Source organism: Doryrhamphus excisus, linkage group LG14 (genome assembly GCF_037039965.1).
Source record: "Doryrhamphus excisus strain RoL-2023G ecotype Guam linkage group LG14, RoL_Dexc_Guam_v1.1, whole genome shotgun sequence".
Taxonomy (NCBI): Eukaryota; Metazoa; Chordata; class Actinopteri; order Syngnathiformes; family Syngnathidae; genus Doryrhamphus; species Doryrhamphus excisus.
The window spans coordinates 9703146-9724499 of record NC_136370.1 but is presented as its reverse complement, the minus strand read 5'-3'; the positions used below and the strand labels follow the sequence as shown (position 1 = coordinate 9724499).

Below are 21354 nucleotides of genomic sequence, written 5' to 3'. Positions count from 1 at the left end.
CTAATCTACGAGACAAGTGTATTGACGGAGGCACTAGAAAGACTTTGTCGCCTTTTTGACATCCTATTGGCTTTGGCATCTAGAGTTCCTGGTTGTGATTCATGTGCACACACTGTAAAAGCAAAGAGAGAAATGCACATCTTGTTATCAGTCGCTACATCACTGCGTGTGGTGTGTGTGTCGTCAAACCACAGGCCAAATTCTAATAGTTGTGCAGGAAGTGTGGTCTATTGTTGTGTTTTTGTATGAACTCTGGATGAGCCAACCAATGTCTTGACAGTTAAACATTGAATGCCAGAGAGGTTTAGGAGTTAAACCTCAAACAACCAGCTTATAAGCACTGATAAAGGTCAACATGTTAACACTTGACAAGTCAATCTGCTAACTGACAATAGCCAGATGTTGATTGATTGCTGATGTACTGACATGCTAACTTTGTCTGCTTGGGGAGTTTCACGCAATTTGCTTTGAAACCATTATTTGAAGATTATTATTTGTTGATTTAGGGTGGGGTCATCACAACTAGAACCTGTTTAATTTTTATTTTGATGGTTAGGGCAGCACTGGCTTAAGAGGGAGAGCAGGTCGTCTAGACACCGAAAGGTTGGCTCCCTTGTGTCCCTGGGCAAGACACTTCACCCACTTTGCCTATGAATGTTTGGTGTTGGTCGTAGAGACCATACATGCAAATTGGCAGCCATGTTTCCATCAGACTACAGATGAAGATTACCACCACCAATGTGTGATCAAAATAGTCAAATAAGCACAATGTTCATGTTTGCTACGTTCATTGTTAAGGTGGGGTGTTTTGTTTTTACAGTGGTAAACATTTTTTACACTTGTGTAAGAAGTAAGAATTGTTGCATATGCAGCACATTATGCATTTGTTATTGTTATTGTTTATTCAATACAGAAATATTGAAAACAAAGGCTATTAGTGTTGATAAATGCAATACAGGCTTTCCCTGTCTATACGCTACCTTGTACAATGCTGCTCCTCTGTCACACCCTCCTCTGTCTCTCTGTCCACATGACATTCCTTTCTTGCAGCGCAACTTGCTGCTAAGGAGGGGTTCGGACTTTCACTCTCAGTTTGACTTCCTCAACTTTTGCCTCTTTTGTCTTTAAGCCCCTTTTAAGGAAACGCCCACTTACTGTATGTACACTATTCGCAGTGGAAGGTGCCATGATGTTCCCTTTGTAGGGCAAGAGGGCATGCTCATAAATATGCATGCACGGATGAACTATTTGTTTATCCTGCAAACATCAAGTATTTGACATCCACTGCTTCTTTTGATGTGTTATCTGATAGCGAGTGCATTCCAGCGAGCATTTCTGTTAGGACCATCCAGCTGTGACTTCCTCTCGAACAGAGCAGCTTGAAGTAATCTAAGCGTGAAATGAGTTTGAAAACTGCAGATTTGGTAAACAATACATAATACCGCTTGCAGTAGAAGAGGGTCATTTGATGGGATTGCTGTATTAGCAAGGTCCTGTTTTGTTTTTCTCACTTAAGGAGTCTATTTTTGAGATGGCTGTCAATCTCTGTTCCCTAACCTTTTATTGGCACCCTGCTGTTGATGACTTTGGACTCACAGTGGGTGAAAATAGCATTTAAATACCACCTGAAGCTCTAAATAAACACCTTTTATTGGAGTTTGTTTTGATTGATTACTAATCCTCCCTTGAACAATACCACCAGTGACAATAACAGACAATTAGCCTCTGCTAAACCCATGTATAGAATATTGACAAAGCTGCAGAAACACTTCTTAATCAATAAATGTATCAATCACGGTTTGGCCTAGAGCTGAGTACCTTAATTAAAAGTTAAAATGGTCCACTTTTGAAAGCGGTAACATAACATATGGCATGCATTATAACATAATGACTTCTTCTAGTATTTCAACAAGATTCATTGCTGTACTTTGTCCATTGTAATAGATGCCATATATCACACGCAACAATATAACATTAAGGAGTGCGGGAGTACACAACATTAGTAACACTTCTAGTGTTGCTAGCATTTGTTGACAAAAAACCAAAATGCTAAAAAATACAGCTCCAGTGTCTGTAGCTTGCTGATGGATAGTTGTAGTTGTTGTTGTAGATAGATAAACACGTTCTCTGGACACATATTAGTGTTATAACATTATTAAAAAGTTAATTCTACATAATGCAATAATGCATTTCAATGAACTTTCAAACAGCAATCTGTCATATCAGCACACTCCATATTTTCTGCAATGACCATTTTCCCCTGCACCCTGCATTTGCTCCTAAATGCTTTATGATACAGTACCCTCTGATGTTTAGTACATCTGTTGCCCATGTGGACTACTAGAGGGCCGAGCGCATGTACTTGAGGCTATATCTGTCTCACTCAGGCACTCTCATTAATCATGCAGGAAGCATAGATAATGGATGGCGTTTGTGGTGTCTCTAGCCCTTTCACTGCTTACCGGTCAGACAGATCTATTTGCATGACCTATATTTACGAGCAAGCTATTGTGCTGTCAGTGGCTGTGACATCCGACGAGCATGTTGGGATCTTACTGGATGAGTGCCAACTGATGCGACTGATTTGGTGTAAATTACACTTACTTTTGCCCTAATGGAATTCATAGGTACTGAAGAACAATACAGTGAACCTTGGATATGCAGGTTTGTACATATACACAATCACTGATATGGCGTATAACAATAATAAAAATTATAGCTCCACACAATGATATTTTATGTTCATTGCGACTTAATATCAGACACCATGAAGTCCATAAGGTGAAGGATTAGTAGAGATGAATTGTAACGTATGACAAAAAGGTCATATGACCTACCCTTGATGGATCCTGTCAATCTTCCCATTGTGTCATTGTACAAGAAAAGCCTCTTTGGTGCCATTAAAGGATAAAACAGCTGCTTTTTACTCCTTTTCTGAAACAATGTACGCAAATAATGTGTAAACAATTCAGTTATGGTAAATACAGTTTGTTGTGTCAGTCTTTAACCATCACATTATTGCCATAAACCATTGCCATATTGCATACACATGCAAGGTAAACATGTTTAATCATTCACACACAAACATATTATGTGTACACACATAATGTAACCATAGGTCAGTCGTTGTCTGTTTTTTCAAATACACTGAGGCCTGTCATGATAATCAATAAATCAATAAATCAATCCACCGCATCGTTGTTTTTTGTTTTTTTTTACCGCAAATAATAACAAACATGATGACCGGCCTCAATGTATTGACATGTGCTTGCATATTTGTTTTCTTCCTATGTCTGTACCAAAAATGCTGGATAACAAGAGGGTTCACTTCAGGCATCCGTCTCAACATCTGGGCGTGTTGGTTCGATAGCATGATTCAATCTCTTTGTCCCAGTGAGTTGCACTGCGCGCTAGCGAGTGCACTACTTGCTAGCTGTGTGTTTCGTGTGCTACATGATCAAATACTTTCTTTGTGCCTGTAGTGTATAAAACACTATCTAATGTCAATTCCACGTTGTCATTTTGTGACAAAAACAATGGAATCAATTCCAGGGTGTAACACCTCATTGTACACTCATTGTACACTGACATTAAATATAAACGCTCATTAAACACCCCATTAAATGTAAATGTATTGTGTGTTAGCTCCTAGGTATCTACCAATACTACATTCGGCCAGTTTATAGTGGCACATAGATACATTTAGCCTTTTAACTCATTAACTAATTATTTACCTCTAAATTTTGATGTAGGACATGTTCGACTTCTTTCTTTCAGTGTGTCTGACATTGATATTACGTCTCTTAGGGGAACAAACGGTAGCAGGTTAGCATCTTAAGCTAAGGTGAACCTTACCAAAATGGCGACTCTCTAACGAGGCTGTCACGTTGTGCTTCCCCGTACAGGTAAACTTCGTGGCATGCCAGCTGTTTGCGCTGCTAATGGCCGTGTGGTTCCGTCTCTACCTCCATCCCAGTAAGACCAGTCCCTTTGTCAGACATGTTGTGGCCACTCTGCTGGGATTCTACTTGGCTCTCTTCTGCTTTGGCTGGTGAGTCATTTTTCCTTTGTGTCAAAACTATTCTTATTGGCTTCCTTCGTTCCATTCCCTTCCTTCCTTGAGAGTAAGAAAAGCTGAAAACTGTAGAAAAAAAAACAAGAAAACGAATGTGGACCTTTCCCTGCCTTGTTGACCAAATGGGTAGAAAATAGATTACACCACTTCCCTTTCTCACCCTAGCCAAAGCAAATAGATCAATGGGGTTGTAGCAGATACCTAATCGGAAAGCAATCACCCTTGAATAGACAACCAACAACTGATGGAATGTCTCGTTATGCTTGTCCTGTGATCTGCTACCAATAATAATAAATTAAGGTTTCCACTATAAATCAATACTGTGCATAAAAAACATAATAAAGAGCAACAATGCAGGGAGGAATTAATCAGGGAACAGAGCAAAACAATGGTGCCATGATCATGTAAATTTAAACAAAAAGAAATGGCTGTTTTGTTTGGCCCTACAGACCACTATAGATCATGTACAGTGAAGAAAATAAGTATTTGAACACCCTGCTATTTTGCTATTTCTCCCACTTAGAAATCATGGAGGGGTCTGAAATTTTCATCGTAGGTGCATGTCCACTGTGAGAGAGATAAACTAAAAAGAAAAATCCAGAAATCACAATGCATGATTTTTTAACAATTTATTTGTGTGATACAGCTGCAAATAAGTATTTGAACACCTGAGAAAATGAATGTTAATATTTGGTACAGTAGCCTTTGTTTGCTATTACAGAGGTCAAACGTTTCCTGTAGTTTTTCACCAGGTTTGCACACACTGCAGGAGGGATCTTGGCCCACTCCTCCACACAGATCTTCTCTAGATCAGTCAGGTTTCTAGGCTGTCGCTGAGAAACACGGAGTTTGAGCTCCCTCCAAAGATTTTCGATTGGGTTCAGGTCTGGAGACTGGCTGGGCCATGCTAGAACCTTGATATGCTTCTTACGGAGCCACTCCTTGGTTTTCCTGGCTGTGTGCTTCGGGTCGTTGTCGTGTTGGAAGACCCAGCCACGACCCATCTTCAATGCTCTGACAGAGGGAAGGAGGTTGTTCCCCAAAATCTCACAATACACGGCCCCAGTCATCCTCTCTTTAATGCAGTGCACTCGTCCTGTCCCATGTGCAGAAAAACACCCCCAAAGCATGATGCTACCACCCCCATGCTTCACAGTAGGGATGGTGTTCTTCGGATTGTACTCTTCATTCTTCTTCCTCCAAACACGCTTATTGGAATTATGACCAGAAAGTTCTATTTTGGTCTCATCTGACCATAAAACTTTCTCCCATGACTCCTCTGTATCATCCAAATGGTCATATGCAAACTTAAGACGGGCCTTGACATGTGCTGGTTTAAGCAGGGGAACCTTTCGTGCCATGCATGATTTCACATCATGACGTCTTAGTGTATTACCTACAGTAACCTTGGAAACGGTGGTCCCAGCTCTTTTCAGGTCATTGACCAAGTCCTGTCGTGTAGTTCTGGGCTGATTCCTCACCTTTCTTAGAATCATTGAGACCCCACGAGGTGATATCTTGCATGGGGCTCCACTCCGATTGAGATTGACCGTCATGTTTAGCTTCTTCCATTTTCTAATGATAGCTCCAACAGTGGACCTTTTTTCACCAAGCTGCTTGGTAATTGCTCCGTAGCCCTTTCCAGCCTTGTGGAGGTGTACAATTTTGTCTCTGGTGTCTTTGGACAGCTCTTTGGTCTTCGCCATGTTACAAGTTAAAGTCTTACTGATTGTATGGGGTGGACAGGTGTCTTTATGCAGCTAACAACCTCAAACAGGTGCATCTGATTCAGGATGATACATGGAGTGCAGGTGGACTTCTAATGGGCAGACTAACAGGTCTTTCAGGGTCAGAATTCTAGATGATACACAGGTGTTCAAATACTTATTTGCAGCTGTATCACACAAATAAATTGTTAAAAAATCATGCATTGTGATTTCTGGATTTTTCTTTTTAGTTTATCTCTCTCACAGTGGACATGCACCTACGATGAAAATTTCAGACCCCTCCATGATTTCTAAGTGGGAGAAATAGCAAAATAGCAGGGTGTTCAAATACTTATTTTCTTCACTGTAAATGTAGTCATAGTTTAAATAACCGCACATCAATGTCCCCGGGTTGAAAAAAAAAATCCTATTGTCACTTTGACACAGTCATTGTTAGTCTAAAATGCCTGCAAGAGTCAATACCAGACGTTTAGGTTCTTGAAAGCCTGCCAGAGAAGGCTATTTGCTACATTAATAGTCTATAATCCAGAATAGATTGCTGTACCTGAGTAGGCTTTTAGAGAGCAAGCATGGCTCTCTATATCCAGTATAAATAACATCTACACTTTCTCATGTAATCACATAATATATATATATATATATATATATATATATATATATATATTTTAGCCGGCATCAAATCCAGTTTATATTGATATGAACAATATGCTTGTTTTTGATATCGTGCTTAAAGGAAATATTGATATTTTATAGAATATATATCTCACACTATCACCACAAGTGTAATACTAGATCACGTTACCAACATGATTTGGATGCGTTGAAGCTTTGTCATTGAAATAACTTACTCTCTCTGAATCTAACATATCACTGTTTGTGGCATTCCACAACTGTGTGTCAATTCACACACACACAGACGATACAATCATATGTATCTTTCTATTTACATTATTCTATTTATTTATAACACATAATGTAACCATATGTCATGTACATTCACACATGCAATATGTATAATCCAACATGTTTGTCCATTCACATAAAATAGAGTAACCATACAGTATGTCTGCTCTGCACATACAGACATCAGTCTGTCGCTGACAATGTAGCAATATATCTGTCCATTCACATAAAATATACTATACATGTAATGGAAGCCAGTTTGTCCATCCTCATATTATATGTACGCAAAATTCACACATAATGTAAACATCTGCCTGAATATCCAAGAGTAATCATATGCCTATCCATTCACATACACATGTAATGTGAGCATACTTACACATACTAATGTGGATAATGTAACCACATGCTTCTCCATGCACATACACTCATATGTATGTGTCTGGCATTCACCATATGTAACCATGTGCTTGTCCATTCACACACACGTCATGTGTCATGTTTGTCCATTCACATACGTACTTAAAAAACATTCCACCCAATGCACCCAGGGAAGATTGCTCCCCCAAACTTCCCCACTTTTACATTTGTTACCTGTGAACTTCAAGCACTCGATGCACTCGGAGGGCACCTGGCCTGTGTGTGTTTTATGATCCATTCAAGATGGGAACTAGTAAGATACCCTCCCAGCCCCCAAAACAATGGTTTAGTCCTTTGGATGTCTTTCCCTCTTCTTGCCATGCACACTACTGCAGTCCTTCATCGACTTATTGTTCCTTGCATCCACAATGCCACTAACACAATGTGGCATTTCTCCTTGCCTTTGGGGGCTTTGGGATGACGTCAAGATGCTCTGTCACCCCCCACCACCTCCACCGGTTCAAAGGCCTGACTGGTAGCTGCTGGCACGGCTTTAGTAAGTGTGTATGGGGATGTATTACAGGAAGGGAATGAAATGTCTGTCTTCTGATAGTTCCAGTTTGATCACTGCCCATATTTGGTCACACATCGGTTGAAAAGGTCCTGCTTCACATGGATGATGGAGAGAATGCTTTCATAATGCTGTTATTTCCTCTTTTTTTGGTCACAGATGACAAAGCAGGAGATGTTACACAAAAAAGGAACAGTGTGATTTCCCGCAAACGCGGCATCACACTTTCTTGTTGTGAGACACTATGGCCTAATTGTCACTTTGAGGCCTCTACTGTATATGGCAGGGTTTCCTGGTGGATTTTTTGAAGCTGTGGTGGTGAGCTTCATGGGAGGGCAGACTGCTCCTGCTGGGTCGTTCCGCAGCTGTGTCAGCAATTTAGTTCTTGTGACAAGTGGCAGCACAGTGGTCGAGTGGTTAGCATGTTGGACACCCAGTCAGGAGATCTGGGTTGGAATCCCTGCTTGGGCATCTCTGTGTGGAGTTTGCATGTTCTCCCCGTGCATGCGTGCGTTTTCTCTGGGTACTCTGGTTTCCTCCCACATTCCAAAAACATGTTAAGGTTAATTGGTGACTCCAAATTGTCCATAGGTATGAATGTCACCGTGAATGGTTGCTTGTCTATATGTGCCCTGTGATTGGCTGGTGACCAGTCCAGGGTGTACCCTGCCTCTTGCCCAAAGTCAGCTGGAATAGGCTCCAGCATACACCTGTGACCCTAGTGAGGAAAGCACTTAAACTGAGAGCCTCTTTTAGTCAAACAATTCTACTGTATATGACTACACTGGTCTACAAGCAAAATTATTCTGGAACAAAAGTAGTGACATTTTTATTGGTTTAGGTCACTCATTAAGAAAAAGTTAAGTGCAGATTGGCTATGGTTTCCAAGATACAGCATTGGGTCAAAATAGGAAATCTATGCAAAATACGGCAAAAACTGTAGTGCATCAGAATGTACAGTGTGTCTACAAGCAACCAGTTCTTTAGTTGTTAGTTGGTGAAATCTCTCTTGGAAGTGGACAAAATGCATGCATGAACGGCAGCAGAAATTGACTTTTGCATCAGAGTTTGTTGCAAACTACAAGGCAGATCATTATAAGCAGCTGGTGGCAAACCTCCTGAAGTCCTACAAAGCCCTTGGCTGCAATATGTCACTGAAGATACACTTTTTGCATTCCCATCTAGATTTCTTTCCATTGAACTGTGGAGAAGTAAGTGATGAGCACGGGGAACGATTCCACCAGGACACTGCAGCTATGGAGGAAAGATATCAGGGAAAGTTGAATCCATCTATGCTTGCTGACTACTGTTGGAATGTGGTCAGGAATGACCCTGCTGCTGACTATCAGAGATGATCCAAAGAGCGTAGTTCAGATATTAAATAACGGGAAATTTGTTGTTCTAAGTGATACTTTAGCTTGTTTTTCATAATATGTCTTAAGATATTTCTTGTTTATTCTTGAGATAAACAAATGCAACTTACATATAAATATTATTTTTAAGCAAAAATGCAGATATCGATTGTATAAACAGATGCGATTTTGAAGCTTACTTACTCATTGTAGGAACAAAAAAAAAATCCAAAGTTTGCCATCAATATATGTAACAAAAGTTAGCTGAGCAAGTTTGAAAAAGATGCTTTTCTTCATTTTTCTCATGCTGCTGTGTCTGTCCTGAAGTGTTCTGTAGCCACAAACCCCTGATCTAAGGCAAACTAGCCTGAACACTGGTGATTCCCTTTTAAAAAATGTCAGTCTAAACCTTTTTATCAGCATTATCTCTCGACACAAACATTACTTTCCATGCCAAAAAGTGTGTTATTTACAAGCTGACTGTCCCCCCCCCCCCTGCAGGTATTCCCTCCATTTCCTGGTGCAAAGTGGTTTGTCGTACAGCGTGATCGTCTTCGCCGGCCTGGAGCACATGCACAAGTAAGAGAGTGTATGCTAACAACACAACAACAACGACAGCTCAGTGAGACGAGTGAGATCGACCGTCTGCAATTTGTTTGTCTGGCTTTCTTTAAAGCGCACAAGCGAGGGTCACGATGACAATGATGCTGCCCTTAGGCTTACATCTGCGATCATGGCTCATTGGGATACACACACACACACGCACACACACTTTGATGTTATTTTCACCACAATTCAAGGTTACAAGTACAGGTGTAAACAGAAGATGTTTCCCCCCGTGGGCTGAACACTGAAAATAGATACTAACAAAACATTTTTTTCACCAAAGCAGCTGTTCACGCAAAAAGAGGCCCCAGTCTGACTCTGACCTAAAAGAACAGCATCAAGCTGAATAAATTAAGATACACTTTACATGCAGGCTTTCATATTCTAATAAGATACTGTATATCATAGAATAGGTAAGAAGTACCATATTATACTACTTTTCAACAATTTAAAAAAATAAACTATTGGAAGTGTGTTTTCCAAAAAATGAAGTCTGTTTAAAAGTGCTTTTAATAAGCTCTCGACAGGGAACACACTGTTTTGTGTGTCTGCTTTAATGCTGTGTTTGTCCACGAATGTCTCTGACAGAGTGTGTGGCTCCAGGGAGCTATTGTGCATTTTATCCACTTTTTAGGTATACAGTTTTCCCTTGTTACTTTGTGGTTTGAACATTGGTCTCTCATGCTATCACGATAAAAAAAATCCATTAATTAATTAATAATTAAGTTTTGGCTGCTTACTCTGTCCTTCGGAGCGGAGGTCGTCTCTTGTGTCCCTGCAGTGATCCCATAGCTTGAGCATAAGCGTTGGGCAATGTATTGCAAACACAGAATAGTAGGAGTGTAAAGGTGACTGTAGGGTTGCTATTTCATTTCTACAGGGCTCTAATAATAGTAAAGATTTTTTTTTTTAGAAAGACGAGTTTTTTTCTATGCTGTAACTACAAAAATATTCATATACGTATATCTATGAGGAAGAAGGTTTTTCCTTTGTGATGAATGGTTGTTTGTCTATATGTGCCCTGTGATTGGCTGGCGACCAGTCCAGGGTGTAACCTGCCTCTCACCCGAAGACAGCTGGGATAGGCTCCAGTATACCCACGACCCTATACCTAAGCGGTATAGAAAATGGATGGATAGATGCTAAAACCATAAACTGGAGCAAACAAATGTAATTTCAATTGTTCTGGCTATTGTATATGCTAGTTGGCATGTTTGATTGTACCATTCCAGCTAAGTCAACCCACCTTCCCCACAATACAAGGTCAAAGTGCAGCTCGGGGACAGAATCGCAGAGGCAGGATGTACTGACATGCCAGTGTTTGCTCAGGGCGTTCAACCCTTCGCCTTAGAGAGGAGGTATTATTGCAATAGACTGAAGCGTCGTTGATTACATTTTTTTAATGCAAATGCATAAAAACGGTGCCATTGACTGAGAATATGGCGGTCATTGCGAGTGTGCCGCTCAAGATAGTGAGATTGATAACGCTTCTCCGGCGATGTGTACTTTTACTGTGATCATCAAATACCTCACATAGCTCACATTCTCAATGTACCCCGAGTACAGTTTGAAAAATATGCTTTTAGATAAGATTGAGCAAGACTAGACAGCGAAATGTATCCCTGCATTTAACCCAGTGGTTCTTAGTGTTTTCTGTCATGCCCCTTGGATTCTGTTGGTAGGTCAGGTCTGTTGGTGGTGGGTGAAATGTCTTGCCCAAGGACACAACAGCAGTGAGTGGGATGTAGGATCTAGTTGCGAGCATGTTATGCCACTTTGTTCTTGGAAAAAAAGCTAGAACTGGCGATGATGAACTGAGACATGGTGGCATCTCAATCAGATTCTCTTCATCTCCACCTGTCAGATTGTCTTCCACACCCTAAAGACTAGAATCTCTGCATACTTCTACCTTTGTTATCATTTCCCACTTGCGACATTTGCACAACTTTTACATAGTCTTACTCTTTTTTGCACAGAACCTCAGTCCCTCGGCCATTAGGGAAAGTCCACATGGGAGTGCAGTGTGTGACAGCTTTTTACAGCTGCTAAAAGCTTCTTCTTTTGGTGCTGTGAGAATGGCTTTCAATTGAATGAACCCGGCGAAGAAAGGCTGATCAAGACTGAGAAATGCTTTGTTTTCGAGTGCGAGGAGTCGTGTTTCACAGCATTGCCACAGTCTCCCCCTGCCACTCCTCTTTCGCTTAGTGACAGTTCACCTGTTGAACATGTCCAGCAGAATGTTCTAGATGCCCGTAGTCGCCAAATGTGGCACACAGCGCTGCCTGCTGGCTCATGAGAGCCAAGGATAAGACGTGCAGATAATGCAAACACATCTTGGTGATGAAGAACAATTTTGACAACATTTATGTGTAAGTTTGGTGTAATAAAAAAAACTAACGAGACTAAAAGATAATTGAATAATAAATGTATAAATAAATTAAATAAATATATTTATTTTACATTACATGTTATTGACAATATTTGCTGCTGAAGATTGTACTAAAACAATATGATTGATATGAATATGTAGATAATATTCACAATAAAATAACCAGATTACAATTCGGTGGACAAATGAATAAATGCATAAGAATCTTGTCTTATAATAAGTCAATAATTTACATGTTAAATATATTACACTGCTCAAAAAAATAAAGGAAATACTAAAATAACACATCCTAGATCTGAATGACGGAAATAAATACTTTGTTGTTTCCATAGTTGAATGAGCTGACAACACTCAAAACTAAAGAGTGTGTGGCCTGTGAAATGAGTGATTTCACAGAAGTGTGATGGACTTGGAGTTACATTGTGTTGTTTAAGTGTTCCCTATATTTTAAAGCCATATATATTGTAATCTAAATACTGTATATATTTGTGTTTTTACAAACTAATCCCCCCAAATATCATCATGATTTAAAGAAATGCTCTTGGAACACTATTTGAAAATATAGTAAAGTACTATAAACTCATTTAATTTAACAATTTCTGGGCATACTGTAGTATCCAGTACTACTGTAGTAAAGTTATATGACCATGAGTACATTATTTCCTGGTGTTCCTTGTAATGGTACTTACATTTGTCCCACTTTTCTGGGCCACAGTGGTAACAGTGTCATTATTTTTCTCAAATTTGAATAAATTTAGATTAGTTTAAATATATAAATATAAAAAATATAATACATGTAACAAATATTTACAAATAAACACATATAGTATCATAGAAATAAATACAATTCTAAAAATTAAATTGATGAAAAACAGTGACCCTTGGCCATGTTTTTTCTTGAAGGGAAGTAATGGTGACATCAACAGCTGAGGTCTTCTTCCTCCAGACACCCCCACTTCAGCTGCTCAGACACGCTAGATTATTCTACCACATTTCACTGCTAAGGAAATCTCTCGACCTCCTCGGTGAGGCCAATGATGTGCCAGTGCAGATATCAAGTCGAAAAAGTCTCCTTTTTGTGTAGCAAGCTGTTAAACCTGAAATCATATGATTTTCCTGTGGAAGCTGTGAAGCAGACTGTGTGAATTACTGCATCACAGCTGCAAGCAGAGCAGATGGATATTTCCTCTGGAGCCCTGCATGCCTTTGAGCGGGCACAAGCTTCCAGGCATTTACTAGCATGTATGTACACAACCTGTATGTGAGGCCTACCAGTGCTCAAATACACATTTAGTACTTAATTTGTCTCACTTTTGAGTGTGTGTTTACATCTGTCCATTGCTGTCACGCAGTGAGAAGTGGGTTTGCTTTAGTCACAGGTTCTTCTGATGCCTTGAAACATCCCCTTCCCCTTCCCACAGGGGTGTGAATTACACAAATACACATCAGATGGAGATAATGGCAGGATCCCTGTTGGGCCTTCTGCAAACAGAACTGCACACACACAGCTTGTAGCCATAGAAGAAGGATAAGTAATATCAATCGTCATTGGATGACGCTTCCTGAATCAAAAGGACGTGTTGTGTCTTTTCTCCCTTTGTGCTTTGCCTCTGGCCGATGTGTTGTGCTCCTTCTGAGACCAATACAATCCTTGTATTGTTTGCAGCTAGGGATGCTAGGTCGCTAGGACTTGGACTCTGCAGAGTTGACCCACGGACTCTTCCCAGTTGTTCCGCCTTTGCGCTTCCCCTCAAAGGTTTTGTTTGTCCTCTGTCACCGTTTGGCTAACAGTGACTTATTATTGGATGTTTTTCTGCCTCTATGTCTAGTTCTTGACCATTTCCATAGTGATGTCATGTTGTGGAGGCCATTGTCTTTTTGTACTGCAATGCTGTTTTGACTTGAATGTAAGAAATGTAATGTAGTCAGGGTCTAAAGATTTATACATTTCAATTGTTGGCACAGAACAAGCAACCAGAGCTTTTCTTCCTGTCACTCACACACCAGTGACCTGTTGAGTGACAGACACCCACTGGGAAAACATCTTTCAAAGGCTGAACAACAGAGGAAGAATTACAAAGCAAATTTTAAGATAATGGTGATCAATGAAGTAGAGTTATCGACAACTTGAGCAGCTAAGAAATATGAATCATGACATATGGTGATGACATATGATAAGAAGACTTTTGGAAAAAAGTGTCACATCAGGAACTGCAGGACGTCATTACTCAACAAAATTGACATAAAAAAAGACATTATATTACTTTACCATCACATTGCATGTAGTCAGCCATGCCTTATCCGACATAACTAACTTCTCCTCTCATTCTGTGTGGAAGTGGTAAGTTTCACACAGTTCTTCTTCCTGTATCCTTCTTCCCCATTTTGTGTGAAACAATGTTGTAAGTTTAGGATAATTAAATTGGAGAGGCTAACTAGTTAGCTGGGTAGTTTGTTATGCTAGCGGTGGACGTCTCATATTTGCCTGCAGTGATTCTGTAGCCTGCATAATGTGGCGTAAACAAAGAATAATATGAGGTGTTATTTCATGTGTTTCCCCTAGTTCATTTCTAAGTCTCTGAGCATACACACAAATACAAATGATGTTAAAAAAACTTCTTTACAATGTCATAAATAGGTTTTCTATGCTCTAACTACAACTATATTCAGTTTATTAATATTGAATATTATGAATATTGAGGGACATCTGTACTTTGTGGTGGCTTTGCGGTGCCGCAAGACATGCTGGGAGCCGGCATCACTGGGATTGCTTTCGTCTTCCCAGCATACCTTGCGGCACTTGTTTTGTAAGTTGCTACAGTTGCATGTTTAGAGTTAACCTGGTTGTTGTGAATTATTCCCTATAATAGTAGTCGGTGCAATGTGTGTGTTTACGTACCTATTACATGTGCTGTCATTTTTGTGTTCACTCAGTGATTGTAGTTCTGTCTATTGACCCGCCCTCCATTCATTTTATGGTGTGACAATTTCACTGCTAGTTTAGTATTGGTTGGGTTTCAAAATGGCCACTATGTACATAATAATATATAATGCCAATTTAAATGTAACTAATACTAAAAGTACTCTATTCCTTTTCTCTCTGTACAGATACTGCTTCATTGTGACGCTTGGCTACTTGATAGTATGTCAGGTCACACGCGTCTACGTGTTCGATTACGGCATGTACTCTGCAGATTTTACTGGGTAAGTGTGCTTGTGACGACGTTGCGCAACAACAAGTGATTTATAAAGGGTATGCAGAGTATTTATTCAACTGTGTGCCGGCTCAACACACACACGTCACATTGCCCGACGCCCTCTGCAGACGCTCGTCCATAGCGACGCGCTTTCGGTTGCCTCTCCTCCACATATTTTTGTGACAATTCAAGCAGACTGCCTGCACTCTTTGCAGGGTGTGGGTGGGTAGTTGCTAGGCAACCTAATCCAAACCAATACCGCCTGTTGGAGAGCAAAAATTTCACTCTTTCATCTCCTCTTGTCGTCTGGTCCCTCTTTTTCTTTTTCTTAACCTAACTGCATTCAGTCTTCTTTTATGTATAAGATTAGAACAGTGGAACCCATCTCCCAAATTACAAACACAGGAAACAATGGAAATCAAAAATCATCCGTTCCAGTTGCCGTAATCAAACCTAAACCTTTCACATCAACAGTCACATACTGCTATTAGTAAAATGTAAAAACACCTACATGTAAACTGACAAGCTATTAAACGTCTTGTCCCCAAGGGAGTCAAAGCTTTTCTTCCTGTCACACACACACCAGCGATGCATCCATGGCAGAGAAGTGTCTCAAAGGTTATTATGTGCTAATATAATGCATTTTAAAAACTAATTTTGTATTTTTTTTTCTTGCTCTCAAAATGTTTTTTTGCCAATATGAATATTGGATGAAAAAGCGGGGTCGTCTTATATTCAGCTCAGAGTTCATTCTTTTCTGCTCACATGATTATGCATTGCAGTTTGAACTCTGAAGTTTAGCTTGACTTTAGAGCCACACTTGTGCTACACTTTGCTTCCTCTTTTTGGCCATCCTCCTCATTGCCCTATCAGGAGAACATGCCATTATAAATCTTATATTGTCACTGTTATTGGATTGGATAATGCATTCATTGTTTTCAGGATGCGATCATAAATCTATATGGCTCCAACAAATGAGGGCTGTCATTACAAGAGGATTCTTCAAATTATGACATCTTCAATTAAATCCAGCCACTAAGCAGCTTTTGTCTTCTTCTCTCCATCAGGCCCATGATGGTGATAACACAGAAGATTACCAGCCTCGCATTTGAGATACACGACGGTAAGACAGACTCGGCATGTGTTTTATCAAGTAGAAAACTTTGGTCAATTTCTGCAGAGTTTAACAAGCGGATCACACGGTCACATACCAAAACCCAGGACTAGTGAACCATGCACAAAGAGTATAAACACTGTTATGTAACAAAGTGATGGCCTACTGTTCTCTCTCTCACTGGCTCACTGTTAAACATTTAAATGGCTGACTTAAAACACAGGAGAACACATGGCGTTGAAGCATCCGTTCCATTCGGAGGCAAACAAGGTCGCGCCACATTGAACATGAAGTCATAGGGCCACCAGCCGACTAGCATATGACAGACACAGTTGGATTTTTAAAGCCATTGGTTTCGCTGAGGATGATGACTCACTTGGATTTGGAGCACATTCTGCATTTAACACTATCATCAACGCACTCTTTCAGCGTTCATGTCTGCTCAGCTCAATAACATTGGAAACAATTTAAAACTACTAGAACAGACTTTTTCTTGATTACATTAACCCTCAGTGACAAATATTTACACGTGACTCACAGTTGAAAATATTTAACGTGGTGTTGTCAGGGAAGTGCAACCACAATTGGTTTAGGATTACTTACATGACTGAAAAAAGCTCGCACCATTGTTTCTATGACCTTACCTGACAAAGATCCGTCCACCGAGCGTATTCTTTTGTCCAACCACATTGTTAGGTAGGATTTGTGCAGGCTGGAGGCTGGAGTCAGACAGAACAAGTAAATTCCTCTTAGGGTTAATGAAGCAAATATATGCAAATAAATTGAACCCTCAAGGGCATTCACACAAAATTAGTTTTTTTATTCTTATGACGCCAGTTTTTTTGGTATCTTTCTACTTCTTCATTTTTCATCTTCTTCATGCGCATATTAGCTTTAAACAAGCATTAATGCCCCCTGCTGCATGCACCCTGAATTACAGGTTGGATCTTTGAAATGAACCACTAGTTTTTCCCTTGTCTTTTTTTAATGTTAAAAGGCGAAACCTCCATCATTTGGTGGCAGTGTTGCTAACTTGTTACTTTTTTCACCTCTTTCTTTTCCTTACTTTTTTCTTTTTTTCTGGTTTTTGCTATTTTCGTTTTCTCAAACTGTTTTTCCTCTCTTTTTCTTGAGTTTTTCTTTTTCAAAATGTAATTTTTTGCCATTCTTGTCTATGTCTTGACATTGCATTCATCTAGTTTTTGTTTTTGTTTTTGTCATTGTTTTTGTTTTTGTCAGTTATTGTTATTGTCATTGTTATTGTTATTATCTTTTCCATTTTTCACCTTTATTTTAAACTGACAAACTAAATGACAACTAGTAATAATAATTTACTTACTATTACATTATTTATTTTTAAAAGCAATCATCAAATGCAAAGTGGATTATTAGTTCTTTTTAAAAAATGTTTAACTTACTTTTAATCCAAAAAACAAAGTGACAAATTAACAGATTTATTTTTATTACTATATAACTGTTATTTTACTTTTAAACACCAAATAAATTATATACCTAAATATACATTTTAAATATAAATATACCTAAATAATTACCTTCAGCATTGTCTGCATTATATATATATATATATATATATATATATATATATATATATATATATATACACGCACACAAACACTATATATAATTAATTGTACATTACAAATGACAATAGTAAGCACAACACAGGGGAAGCAAAACAACTGTAGTGACTGCTGCATCTTGTAGGTTACTGCACCACCTTGCCCCTAATGCAGAGCGACCACTGGTTTGTCCTCATAAATAAATACAAAGAAACAAATACTATGTGTGTGTGAGTTTATCATGAATGTATTTATGTATTTTTTTATTTCTAGGTATGACCAAGCGAGATGCACAGTTGACTCCAGGTCAGAAATACCTTGCTATCAGGTATGTGACTTTATTTGTGACTGGCTTTTATTTATTGATTTATTTTTTAAATCAATTTTGTGCATAATGATGTTAATACAACCAAAGCTGAGTGAAAGTCTTCCAGCAGGCTTCCAGGCCTTAGTTTTGGGGTTCAGCTGTGCATTCAGAGGGTGTTTGGTATTCACAAAACCACACGTTTACTCTTGTACAACGTGCAACTGGCAGGGTTCTCCCTCCCCAAACTAATAAGAGAGAGGCTGCAGAGGTTCAGCAAGAATGTAAGAAGTAGGTCAGGGAATTAATATGTGACATCTTAACAGAGCACAGATTAGAGTCACAACGGAGAGTGGGAGTGACATCTTGACATGTAAGAACAGGATGCCGGGATAGATTTAAAACCTAAAGGTCAGGTACTCGCTCTATATGGAAAAAAATTGACACATTCCGCTCTCTTTGTCAATTCATCCAGAAGCACATTGATGTTGGACCTGAGTGAGGACCTGGTGTCTTAGAGTTCATCCCACATGTGTTTGATAGGGTTGAGGAAGTTCCTCCACACAAAACTCATCTAAGCACCCCAAATTGTGCCTACAGCTTTGGAAGCATATCCATTCCAGCCTCATAGAAAATACCATGCAATGAAGCACACTCTTACTAATAAGTCAATATCGTAATAAGAACATCAATATAGTAATGTCATCCTCGCATCTTACCCTGCAGGCGCATGCCGAGCCTTCTGGAGTACCTCAGCTACAACTGCAACTTCATGGGAATTCTGGCGGGGCCCACCTGCTCCTACAACGACTACATGGCTTTCATCGAAGGCACATGCTACCAGCCGCGGCACCAGGAGAACGCCAACGGCAAAGAGAACGGGAAACACAAACAGAGTGAACCCTCGCCAAAGGTGTGAGCGCTAACTTGTCAAGTGGAGAAATGGTGGAAAAACTACATACTATTTAGTACTGACCGTGTTGTCAGGGTTTGGCATACAGACTGCATTGAATTGTTAAGTTTTATATAATTGTATATATATATATACACACACACACACATTACACATCACTATTTCATAATCAGTTTCAAAGTTTCAAAGTGCTCAAAGTAGTTGATATCATTAGATAATTCACAATTGAATTCAATATGGCAATAAACATAATTACACATAGCTGCTCAATAGTTATATACATAACATGAGTATGTTAATATGTCAAAATAGCCACTCTGCATTTGTTACACACACAGTTCTTGTACTACGCAGAGTTAGCATTTGCTATCCAATATTACAGCTACACAAGAAATGAAAATGAGGAACAGCAATGGGAACATTTCCCAGTTAATCATGAAATAGTAGTTCACAAAACGGAAGTGTAGATAACAGTTTTATAGTATACTTCAGAATGCAAAGCCGTTAAACAGTTCCCTTTTATCTACACGACTAGCTGCCACCAGTGAATGGATATCTGTTGTTAGATATACCATCTTCTGAAAAAGTCAAGAAGTAGTTAAGATATCAGCTATTAAACTCTTCCGAGCTATTTTTGTTGCCAAACAAATGTACCTTCAGTTCACGCATCTATTGCATTTTTGTTGATGTAACTCTTTTTCTTACTAGTCAGTAAAGTTCCTGTTATATAGACAATCTTTGACAAACAGTCCTGCACTGTTAAATGAAGAATCTATATTTATGGGCTGCAAAATCCGCCCTGGATGTAGAAGTCCAGGCCCTGGTCCTTTCATTTCTGAAAATGTTGCTTGAGTAGCCCTGGTATATGTTGTGCATGTTTACCAAAGATTATTTAATTCTCATTCACATTATTATTTCCATAATTAGAACAGTCATTATGTATTTGGTTCATACATACTGCATTCATTATTCAAACTACATCCCAAGTGTTGTTTGTGTTTATCTCTCAGGACAATGGAAATGTGTTGTTTTGTACTTTTTTATGGAAATCATTTTTTTCCCCCCTCTGTCTTTGCCATTTAGGATGACGTCATTTCCAAGTTGTGTACATGTGCCATCTCGCTGGCCATCTATTTGTCACTGTGCAAGCTTATCCCAGTGGAGCGGTCCATAGACGACAACTTCATTACCAACACGCCCTTTTACATACAAGTTGCCTACCTTTACCTGGCCATGCTGGCTCTCAGACCCAAATACTACTTCGTCTGGACATTAGGTGAGTTTGATTTCTGATGGACACGAATGCAGAAGCATAGTGACTTCCATGTGAATTCCATAAAGTGCTCACTGCATGAGGCAATGCAGTCTACAAAATGATGGCGTTAGAGCTCTCCCTGGTGATGAAATTGCAAACTGCATCTTCTGATTCACCACAAGCCTTTTAAATCCAATAAAACAGTGGTTCCCAAACTTTTCCCAGTTACGTACCCCTTCAGAATTTTACTTGAAGCCATGTACAACCTACTCCTTCAACAACATTGGCTAATTCATGGCATAGTAAGTCAATCCTTCTGGTTCAAAAATTTTGCATGGTCAAATTTAGACAAAAGTTTTACGTGAGTGCTGATAAAAAGGATAAGTATTTGTCCTACATATACGCGGGGTGTGTTGGAGCCTATCCCAGCTGACTTCGGGCGAGAGGCCAATCGTAGAGCACACAGACAAACATTCACACTCACATTCATACGTATGGACAATTAAGAGTCACCAATTAACCTAACATGCATGTTTGTACCCCGCTTTGGGAACCGAGGTATTCAAGTTTTCCACGCAGGTGCTGTAGCTGCTGCTCTTGTATTCATTTGTATGTTCCTCCCTGTGCAGCTGATGCTATCAACAATGCAGCAGGATTTGGCTTCAATGGATACAACAAAGACGGCTCCCCACGGTGGGACCTGATTTCCAACCTCAGAATTCTGGACATTGAGGTGAAATTGATTAATAGTCACCATTATTATTATTATTGCTATTAAAGACACATTGTTCTCTGTTGATATTGCTTTGAAATGGTTGTCTAACCAGATGTATTTTGGTGGGGGGGGGGGTTTAGTTTGCCACCAGTTTCAAGTTGTTCCTTGACAACTGGAACATCCAGACATCTCTTTGGCTCAAAAGGTAAATGCAAACTGAATGGAATATTGTTCTATGCTTGAAGACACAAATGCATAAATTCATAATTAGACCAAACCTGCATGTGCTTTTT

At 39.4% G+C, this 21354-nt stretch overlaps 1 protein-coding gene across 2 annotated transcripts in view; it reads left to right on the top strand.

The window, feature by feature from the left end:
* mboat2a (membrane bound O-acyltransferase domain containing 2a) overlaps nt 1–21354 on the top strand; it is a 38114-nt gene that overhangs the window by 10587 nt on the left and 6173 nt on the right. Inside the window, exons 2-10 of one of the 2 annotated variants that reach the window (XM_058090399.2) lie at nt 3906–4051; nt 9490–9567; nt 15092–15187; nt 16248–16303; nt 18148–18202; nt 18905–19091; nt 20175–20367; nt 20976–21079; nt 21202–21266. In XM_058090399.2, coding sequence (XP_057946382.2) covers nt 3906–4051; nt 9490–9567; nt 15092–15187; nt 16248–16303; nt 18148–18202; nt 18905–19091; nt 20175–20367; nt 20976–21079; nt 21202–21266 — 980 coding nt within the window. The remainder of the gene's footprint in view (nt 1–3905; nt 4052–9489; nt 9568–15091; nt 15188–16247; nt 16304–18147; nt 18203–18904; nt 19092–20174; nt 20368–20975; nt 21080–21201; nt 21267–21354) is intronic. The other variant, XM_058090400.2, reaches the window with a different exon arrangement.